The sequence below is a fragment of the Archocentrus centrarchus genome, chromosome 16 (genome assembly GCF_007364275.1).
Source record: "Archocentrus centrarchus isolate MPI-CPG fArcCen1 chromosome 16, fArcCen1, whole genome shotgun sequence".
NCBI lineage: Eukaryota > Metazoa > Chordata > Actinopteri > Cichliformes > Cichlidae > Archocentrus > Archocentrus centrarchus.
In genome coordinates this window covers 33,188,394-33,198,926 of record NC_044361.1, presented here as the reverse complement: position 1 = coordinate 33,198,926, position 10,533 = coordinate 33,188,394, and the positions used below count along the sequence as shown (strand labels likewise).

The following is a 10,533-nucleotide window of genomic DNA, read 5'->3' as shown; positions in this document are numbered from 1 at the left end:
TTGTTTCTCTGAAAGATGATCAGAAACGGGAGCCTGCCCTTTTCTCTGGTTTTTTTTTTGTTTGTTCCTCATGCTCCTCTGAGGCCCCTTGTTTCGCATCCTCCCTCACCAACCCACTGGTTTCACATTTCACAACAACGGGCACAAGATGAGTGGAACGAAAGCCTCTGACCCAAAAACTGCTCATTCAGTGTGGTGAGGACAGAAACTCAAGATGACTTTAACTTGTTTCTGATTTAATGTAAAGAAGCTACGAGCACCAGTCGTGGTTTAGTCATGACTTTTAAAAAGATGCCTCTTTCAGGGTCTCCTCCAGGGGCGGGTGTGTGTGTGTGTGTGGGGGGGGGGGGGGGGGGGGGTGTTATGAGGTGCCCTTGTGATTTATAACTGGACCCCTGTTCTGCCTCTGCACTGGATGACAGCGTGGGGGAATGTAAATTGCTGCATTTACAAAAGTACTTTATTGAAGTATGGTTTCTACTTCTTGTACTTGTAGATACAAGATTTGTTTTTTCATATCTTTTATTTTGTAGGTTCAAAATATACTAACAAATAATGTGGTACTATGTTAGATAAAGCTGCTCAGGTAATCAGCGGACTGATTGTTGGAGTCCTCTCTCTGATATAGTCTTTACAACACAGAACTGTTGTGAACTGGTGTGAAATAAAAGTGAGCCATCCACAAGTGGACACTACAGGACCTGCAGAAAGCAGCCATCAAAGCGATGGGTGCAGTGTGGTCATAAAGGGATGGATATGGTGTGGTCCTCTGCTGCTGTAACCCGTCTGCTTTGAGGTTTGCATTCAGAGATGCTCTTCTGCTTACCTTGGCTGTCATGAGGGGTTATTTGGGTTACTTCTGCCTGCCTATCAGCTTGAAGGAGTCTGGTCTTTCTCCTCTGACCTCTGACATCCACTAGGTATTTTTTCCAGAGAGCTGCTGGATATTTTCTCTATTTTTTGAACCTGTCTGTAAACTGTAGAGATAGCCATGTGGGAAAATTCTCAGATCAGCCCATCTGGCACCACAAACCATGTCACATCATCTTTCTTCTCCATCCTGATGCCCGCCTAAATGCACTGAGTTGCTGTCATGTGATTGGCTAATTAGATATTTGCTTCACACAGGTGTACTCAACAAGGTGACTGGTGGGTGTGGTCGTCTGCATGAAGCCTTGCATTCACCATCTGATAAAATTGACATTCAGACCTTCCAGACACTGAAACTACACCATCTACGTTAACGCTGACCTCACTGGTGTCAGCGGTGGAGGATGCTGCTCGGCTTTGTAGTATGTTTTCTCTTATTTAGTGGGCTAGCCAGTGAGAAACAACATGTGTATAAACCCTGTCAGACTGAAGAGGCGGTGCGCACAGTGGATCAGCCGGATGTTCTAGCTTCACCATGAATACTTTTCTACAGTTTGTCGGGTTTGGACGCAGCACAGCTGAGCTGACAGGAGACCTGTGAGCAGCTGAAGGTCTGTAGGCGTTGAAGGGGTGACATGTCGGTGACAAACACAGCTCAAAGCTGCACTGAGACACAGACCTGCTGAGGAGGTCTGCAATACAGGAAGGAAATTCCTGTTTGTGAGTTGGTTTGTGTTGGATGGCAGTGATGCGTAGCTGCTCAGGGACAGAAGTCTCTGGGGGGATCTGAGATGACTCTAAGTGCTGCTTGTTTGGTTTTTCTACAGCCTGAGGAGAGAGAGAGACTTTAACAGTCTGCTGGGGTCTTTAATGGGTTTGAAAAATGGGTCGATGCATCACGTGGTGACAGATCGATGCTTTCAGTCAGAGCGGGAGATGTCGTCTCACTCGGAGGAGCTGCCTTCATGGAGATTCCTGCATGATGTGGAGCTGAACTGCAAGAAACCCGCAGTGATGACTGTAGGGCTTAACAAAGTTTCAGTGTTGCCGTGAAGACAAATAACTCTGATAAGAATAAATCTGATTTATAAAATCAGTTTGTTCGGGATTTTTTTCCCATTAATTGCTTCACACTAACAGAATTACAGCATCGGGAAAAGACATCATCCACAAATGCTCTCAATCAGTGAGGATTCAGTCTGCAGCCAAACAGCTAATCTAACATCTGCAGGAAGTCTGCTAATGTCTGAGCATCAAAGTTGTTTTTATTTTGATAGAAGAGAGAGTGAATCTGATTTTTTTTTTTTCATTCCCTTCATCCTGTTTCACATCCTCTATCGGACTGTTTGTCTACAGTCTCGAGTTCATAATTCGTCTGGTGTCGGTAAGAGAAGAGCACTTTTGTTCCCCACATCATTCAGATTCACTTCTACAATGGAGCCAGACGGACAGCAGCCCTCTGGAGTCAAACTGCGAGAAACTCACAGGAAAAAGTACAGAAGAAGAAGAAGAACAGGCCAATTCTTCAACATGTGATCCAGAAACTGAGAAAGGAGAAGCTTGTCATGGTTTGTGGCTGAACTTCACTTTTTCTGTTTTTGGATGTGTGGTTGTTTTTCTGTAACTGCAGTATTTCTGAAGACATTTTACTTTCCCCCCACAATTTTAATGAAATGATCAAAAAGGCCTCCTGCTCTGCAGTTGGTCCACCTCTTCTTCATGAAATTTGGCTCTATTTTATAAACAAGAACCAGGATTTCATAAAGCATGACCTTTACGCTTTATGCTAAACTGCAGTTCCTATTATTAATATTACTATTACTATAGTAATAGTAATATTACTATTACTATTACTATAGTAATTAGCTATTAGTAATTAGCTGGAGGAGCAGCAGCTCTGCTCTGAGCCCCTCCTGGATGGCTGCACTCCTCACCCTCTCTCTAAGGGAGAGACCAGCCACCCTTCAGAGGAAGCTCATTTCTGCCACTAATTTCCACCTTTATAATAAGTGTATTTTGTGTTAAGGTTTAAAGTTTGCATTTTAGGGGCGTGGCCTCTTTAACAGGTGGATGATAATGTAGCTGCTAGCTGTCTGCTCAGCTTCACCTCAGCCAACTGGAGTCCCTGAACCGGACCTCTGGGCTGTTGGAGCCTTTTTAATGCAATGATCTGACCAATAATATAACAGCTGTGCAGTTAATTGTGCTAACAGACCATCCAAGAAGTCTAAATATGGCCTCCAAAAACCAACAGTGAAGCTTCAAATGCAGAGTGCAGAAGCCGGTGGATGACATCATGGTGGCTGCATCCATGTCTTCTATCCATGGACAGTACAGTCCGGATCCTGCGGTTGTAAGAAGACTTCCGCTTTCACAGATGTTTGAGGGAAAATGGCCCTCAGCTCGCCCACTCGGTGACCTCAGAAAACACTTTCCTGATGAGTTTATGGTCTCAGGCGCTGGTTTCAGGGCAAACTGAATAAAACATGAAGGTCATTCTGTAAATTATGCTCGTTCTAGTCAGAAAGGAGGATTATCCAGAGAATTTTAAAATATGTTGGCTTTTTTTTTTTTGGCCTGAAAGTATTTCTCAAAAGATTAATGTAACTGAAGGTCTGCTGTGGGATCTTTACATTTACACAAAACTAATTTTCCATCTCTATAATTGTTCATTAACATTACTGCATGGTTTCATCTAATGCTCAGACACAGGCAGAGGAATCAAACCTACAACCCTCTCAGGGTGACTGGAGGTCCTCCTCCAGGATCTGAAGACAGAAACTACAAGAGACAACAATCAGGTTTTTCCATATTTATTTAAATTCACAGAACGAGCTCTTAAAGCAGCTGCGAGTGAGAAGGCAAAGAAAAGGTTTGTTAGACTGAGCTCAACATCACAGCTGATCAGAGACGATCAGCTTTCAAATTCACATCAGTTTATTCTTCCAGCTTTTCTTTGGCGTCATGTTACAAACTCCCAGCGTGCATTCCTGGCTGGCTGACAGGAATCTCAAGGCAGGTTCAGAAAACAAAAACACAATCCAGCAAATTTAAAACAGTGACTGGATCAGATCCAGGTCCACCAGAAAGGCTGTTAGTCCAACTAAACCCCAGCATGTGAAGGTCAGGGTTCCAGCAGGTGTGCGTCGGTGAAGGCGAGATTTGGTGAACATTTTAAAAAATTATCAGTCCAGGAGCAGGAAACATAAAAAATGTCTGAGATTTTCACAGTAAAGTCAAAGTACGCATGTAAAATAAAACCTGTGAGGAAGGAGTGAATTTGGAGAAAAAAGCTTTAACAAGTTAGGAAAAGTAACATGTTCAGAGTGTCTGCAGCAGTGAAAGTAGTATGATTTTGAGGGGGGAAAAACAAAGTGAACAGTGTGATAATTAAGTTGTGATAATTTATTGTGATATTTTGGAAATAAAAGCTTAAGCTTCTGAGAATTCATGACAACTATAAACCTGCTGTTACATTTTCCTGGGAAAAAAGTGGCTCTGAAAGTCACAAAAGTGACATTTAAAAAAAATAATTGGGGAAGATGATATTGATATTTTCAGTATCATCTTCACTGCCCTGGACCTCACTTCCTGTTGTGGTGAGCTACGGAGTCGTGGCACCAGTTTCTCATTAGTCGTTCCTCCGCCTCATTGTGGATCTCCAGAGCAGGAGGACTGCCATCACCACCTGCAGCCCATCTGATCTCCAGACGAGATCCAGCTGAATGATGTCGAGCTGACCTGATGGACGTGCCTGTAGGGAAACATGAGCTGGAAGGGCCGACGCTAGCTGCTTAACAGCAACTTAACTTTCAAAATAAGAGCACGGACGCTGTCTAACAGTAAACTGATTGGACCGCTGGAGTCAAATCTGTGTGTGAAACACCGGCGCATATCAGATTTTATTTCTTTGCTGAAAATCTTTCAACCAAATTGTAAAAATCTCAGATTTTTTTTTCTATAGCACAAAATAAAAAAACTTTATAACTCTGATTCATCTCCCACTGTCCACTCAAACCTTCATCCAGTCTCTTTACTGAGAAGTTCCAGGAGCCGTCCATGAAGTCACCTGATAACAGTCTGAGCTGACGATGATTCACGCGCCTCGTGATGATTTTAGTCCCACTGAACTCGTTTTGTTATTTCTAACGTCTGGAGATGGGCCTCGGACCACAGTTTGGAAACCACTGCTCTTTAATCACAGGTCGGTCCAAGAGTCTTTAAGCAAGGCACTGAACCCCCCCCACCTACCCCAGGGGTTGCACCAAGAAGCTTTAATGTGACTCAAATGTCCACATTAACCACTGCCGAGGTGCTGCTGAGCAAGGCACTGAACTCCGGAGATACATCGATGCTTATTTACACTTATGAGGATGAAATCCGATAACGAGTCACCATCATCTTCATCGTCTCCACTTTCAGCTGCTCTCTGAGGGGGTTTCCAAAGGTTTCTCCGAAGGTCAAAGCGGAGGAGAGGACTCGAACTTCGGAGGGACGCCGGGTCGCACCGGAGGAAGAGGAGGCCGTCTGCACAGAGGAGAGAGACCGTTACTCCTCATGGTTCACACTCAAACACACACTCAAACATTTCATTTTTATGAAAAATTACTGACATCAAAAACGGCCTTCAGACAAACAAAGAGAATTATGATCAGAGTTCCTGCTGAAGTACGGACTGTAAATAAGCTGCACACATTTCAAAGCTCCATCAGGAGGAATGAATGTGTGGACTCAAACTGAAGGCATATTTACAGGCTCAAAAATCACAAACACAAGGCGCTCTTTTAAATAACATTTAAAGTGCCTTTATGCTCGTGGTCATATTCAATACTAAAAATCTTCAAAGCATTTCAGCGTACAAACTTACGCATGCTGAACAGATTTCATGGAAACGGTTTTCCACGGATCTTCCTCCAACACGAACCTTCCAACTTGTTTTTTCCCCACAACATTTATCAAATATAAATTACATTTCAATGAGCAACACGCAGCATCACCAATCACAAATTATATGAATGCATCTTAAAGGACAAACAAGGAGTCATCTCTTAACTATTTTTGGCTTGTAATTCATAAATCCCAGAGCTTGTTGCCTCTGCAGTGCAGCTGTTGCTCCTCTGAGTTGCACCAAAGCAGCTGAAATGGTTTCTGCTTCTGAACTGGACCGACTGACATCCCTGAAGTTTCACTGGCGTTGTGTTACACTGTGATGATTGAGTGTTGCCTTTAGTTTTTTAACCTGGTTGACTTATTTTAATGTCTGTATTCTGTGACTCTGGTTTCTTGTTAGATTCTTCATGCTCGACTCTTTTTTTAGTTTCATTTGTTTTGTGAGTGTTTGAAGAAAAACTTTGGGTATCGCAGTGAAGTCCCAAGAGGTTTGATGCTGAATAAAAATCTGATTTTGCACAGATACCTCTGGGTTGAGCTTTGCTGCGCACCAGCGGCAGGAAACCGCCGCTCACACCCTGACTGGTTACCACGCCCTGGCAACGCTTTACAAAATAGCAACTTCCTGTTAAAAGGTCACCGCTGTGCATCATCAAAGAGGTTTCGCTGGCTGATCATCTGCTGCGCTCACCATAGATGATGGCCCAGCTGTCGCGGGTCAGAGAAAGTGTGCTGGACGATCGAATGGCCAACTGCTGTGAAAGTGTTTCCAAACAAGTGCTCACAAACAGACTGAAGCAGCTTCGCTAATGAGTGTGCGTCTCTTCCTGTCATTTTCACATTACAGCAAACCTTTGACCTCTGTGGAAGTGAGGAAGCTCACTTATGTCATCAGCTTACATTAGAAAGCTTTAAGAAAGAGACAACATGTCTTCACTTTGTAAAGTCCTGTGTCGGGGTGTCAGCTGTACCTGTGGGGTCCGCCAGCAGCAGCAGGTGTGACTGCTCCATGTGGGGGTGGTTTGCTGCTGGAGCTGTAGCCGAGGTGTGGTGGGAGGTAAGGGTTGCGCGGCAGGGCCGGAGGGCAGGGCTTTTTAGGGACTACAGGTTTGAGTGGAACAGAAACCTGAAGAAAAAAGAAAGTTAAAGGTTAAAGGTTGCTGTGTCCAATTTACTGATATATAAGAGAGAAAATCTGACATCTCTGAGGAACTGTTACTAACACATAATTAGGTCTGTAGCACAAAAAGAATTACAATTTATTTTATCAAAAAGTTGATTAGTTTCTTCTTAATGAATCAATCAACTAATAATTGCCGTTTTGAAACTTACCAGGTCAGAAATTATAGAACAGCTGATTCTGTTAACTGTTAATGTCAAGCCAGGAGCCTGCACGCCCGAAGCTCATTTGTGTTCCTGAACGCCTCATGATTGTCTGATTCCAACCAATCAATCACCTCCACCACTATGATCTCCTCAAACCAACTCGGCACACAACCAGTTTGACCATCAGTAATCACAGTGATCGATCCACCCAATCACCACTTCTGTTCGCAGCGCTACTAAATGCTTCTATGTGCTAACAGCTAGCAGCATGCAGGTAGGGCGTACCTGTCCAGGTGTGACGGGGTCAGGGGGCAGAGGCTTGTTGGGCGGAGCTGGTCGACTCACCAGCTGCTGTAAGGTTAGTGAGGAAGAAGAGTGAAGCTTCAGCGACAAAGATGAGGAGGAAACAGAGGACAGCAGGTGGGGACGACCTGAGTTTTTTTTTAGCTTTACTTTGAAATTCTCTGCTGTCTGATGTGAAACCAAGCGGTCTGACACATTTAAAAGATTTTATGAAACAACATATTAATAATGCAGCATGCAGACAGAAAGAGATTTAATAACAAAGAAACAGAAACCATAAAAGCAGAAGTCATGCGTTCAGACAAACTGAGCTGTCAGCCCTGAAGCCGGTGTCACAAACACCTAAAGCTCACTGACCGTCTGACTGCAGGCAGATCTCCAACCTGCTGCACAGCCTCAGCCGCCTTCTATCATTTCTGGTTAAATTTAAGACCTGTTGTGGTGGGAAATAGTTTGAGGTGGTGTCACCGCTTCAAACTATTTCCTGCTCCCTTCGGAAAATTTTTTTTTATTTAAAATGCTTCTTCCCCACACGTCAGTCACACCTATGTTAAAATGTCCAACTTTACAGCCTGATACAAAGAAAGGAATTGGTCTCTGTAGCTAATTTCTGCCTCTATAACAACTGTATGGAGGGTGAAATTTGCTCAATCTGTATTTAAGGATGGCAACACAGGCGGCTGTAGCTGCTAGATGTCTGCTAGACCCCACCCAGCTAACTGGGTCTCTATCGGGGCCTCCTCCCAGTAGAACATGCTCGGAACACCTCACCCAAGAGGCCCTCAGGAGGCAGCCTAGTCAGGTGGCTCCTTTCGGTGTGGAGGTTCTACTCTGAGCCCCTCCTGGATGACTGCACTCCTCGCCCTGCAGCTAATTTCCACCTTTATAATAACTGTATCAGGAGTGAATTTAGTTTAAATTGTATTAAAGTTTACATTATTGTGGGCGTGGCCTGTTTGAATGACAGGTGGTTAGTGATGAAATTGGTAGCTGCTAGCTGTCTGCTAGGCTTCACCTCAGCTAACTGGAGTCCCTGAACTGGACCTCAGGACCGTGTTTGTGCTGTTGGAGCCTTTTGGAGTATTTTTAACCAATATGGCTGCTGTGTGCTTTGAGGCAAATGTTTGTTGTGATTTGGCCTTATACAAATATAATTCAATGGAACTGAAGTTATCTTAAAATCAATCGACAGGTATCTGTGTCTGTGCCTTTTGTCTAAATATGCTCGATTCTGTCTCAAAAAGTGAACATGGCAGCAGTCAAAGCACTAATATCATCTTATGTGTTGAGTGGAGCAGAAATGGCCCAGAAAAGAAATCCACCCTGCAGCATCCGTCAGCCTCTGTGTCCTCATATCAAAGATGGGGAAGTTGTAACATCAGATTATTGTGTTAAATTCCACCACTGACAAAACGTGAAAACAGACTCACAGCCGTGAGTCCTTGTGTCTAACACACATGTACCGCAGACAAACACAGGACAGACAGTAACACTACACACTACAGGTAGCGTACCTGGTTGGAGGGGGCGGGGGGGTCGGGGGGCAGAGGCTTGGTGGGGGGAGCTGGTCTCTGTTTAACCAACTGAAGCAGCAGAAATGAAAGTCAGAAGAACACGGAGTCAGTGTTTGGAAGGACGAGATGACCCTGACCTGAGTCAGCGACCGTCGCCTTAAAGGAAGAGTTCAACATTCAAGGAAATCCTCAATATTCATATTAATGTTTCTGACTCTGTCCAAACTCTGAAGGCCTCGCTAGCAGCCAGGGGCCATTTTACACCCCATTGAACTGTTTCTGCAAAATATCTGAAAGCGCTGTTTTTTTATTTTTATGTCTACAGCCTGTATATGATACAGTATGTTTGCAATAAGTTTTTTTTAATAACCTTAAAGTGGATAAAAATAATGTTGTACTAGCCCTGTAGGGGGAGTGCTGTCTCCATTAGTGTGTCTGACTCTCTGGTGCATGTGCACAGGAAGAGAAACATTTTCTGATTCTCTGGGTTTTCATGATGGCCGAGAGTCATGACACTCAGGTAGGTGAAGGTCTGCCTGAGCCTGGTGAGGTTCCCTTTTCTATTTCAGCTATTAAAAGAAAGAACTGGTGCTAATAATGTGGCATTTTCCGAATGCGCTGATGGTAGCTCACACCCAAAACCCTTTTATCCTGCTGCTAAAAAGCATACAAGTTGTTTTTAACTGCACATTTCCTGGAAAGTGTCGTCATTTAGCTGCTGTACCCACGGCTGCAAAAAGGAAAGAGAAGCCTCGAGAAGATTATGGAGACACAACATTATGGTCTCTCTGGTTTGTCCAGAATCAGATTCATTTCAGCTGAAAACCAGAGATCAGCCTGATCTGCGGGCTGGCTGCTATATCTGCAGGTGTGTGATAGAGCCTGCAACAGGCAGGAAATGCAGCTTCTCGGGCTGGTCCTGCTTTAAGCCTGCTACTGTGTACAAATGCCAATAAAACTGTTGCTGAATTGCTGTCATATTTCAGGAAAATGTGGCATTTGTGAGCTCCTTTTAACCAGCTGCACTGAGTCACACTCTTCACATCATATTCCAAACACACTCTCCAAATGTAACTGTATTTAAACCCGTCACGTCTGCAGCTCTGCCTGCTGCTTTCCACCAGCCCCAGCATGGCGGCTCTAACTCTCACTGCATTCTGCTGCTGGAATAAATCATTTCAAATGTCCTGCTGAAACACGCTGACACTCACTGACTTTGTAACATTCAGCAGGAAAGAAATACACCAAACCAAAGTTTAAAGTCCAGAGTGATGAGTTAAATAGCCGAGGACCAAATTACACACTTTTTTTTGAGGTAACATTTTCCTTTGTCTCAGGGAGCGAGAGAGAAACTGAGGATCTTTCAAAATGATGAACTTTTCCTGTATGTCTGGACACTGATCACACACAAATCTGCTCTAATTATTAAGACGACACAACAAACACATCATGCACGACTGGAGTCAGAGGAGGACAACGAGACCCACAGACACACTCAGGACACCTGAACACAGATGTGAACACCTCCAGGTGAGCGGTTACCTGCGGTGGGGGTTTTAGTGCGGGGTCAGGGGGGAGTGGCTTAGTGGGAGGAGCAGGTCTGTCATGAACCTGATTGGAGAGAAAACAG

At 44.1% G+C, this 10,533-nt stretch overlaps 1 protein-coding gene across 3 annotated transcripts in view; it reads right to left on the bottom strand.

Moving 5' to 3' along the window:
* Positions 1-4,742: 4,742 nt before the first annotated feature.
* The window catches only part of adam15 (ADAM metallopeptidase domain 15), a 31,455-nt gene continuing 25,664 nt past the window's right edge, over positions 4,743-10,533 (bottom strand). For 2 of the 3 annotated variants that reach the window (XM_030750187.1, XM_030750188.1), the window contains 5 exons: positions 10,446-10,514; positions 8,904-8,972; positions 7,372-7,437; positions 6,732-6,886; positions 4,743-5,397 (listed from right to left, as the gene is read on the bottom strand). In XM_030750187.1, the coding sequence (XP_030606047.1) occupies positions 5,331-5,397; positions 6,732-6,886; positions 7,372-7,437; positions 8,904-8,972; positions 10,446-10,514 (426 nt within the window). In that variant the 3' untranslated portion in view covers positions 4,743-5,330. The remainder of the gene's footprint in view (positions 5,398-6,731; positions 6,887-7,371; positions 7,438-8,903; positions 8,973-10,445; positions 10,515-10,533) is intronic. The other variant, XM_030750190.1, reaches the window with a different exon arrangement.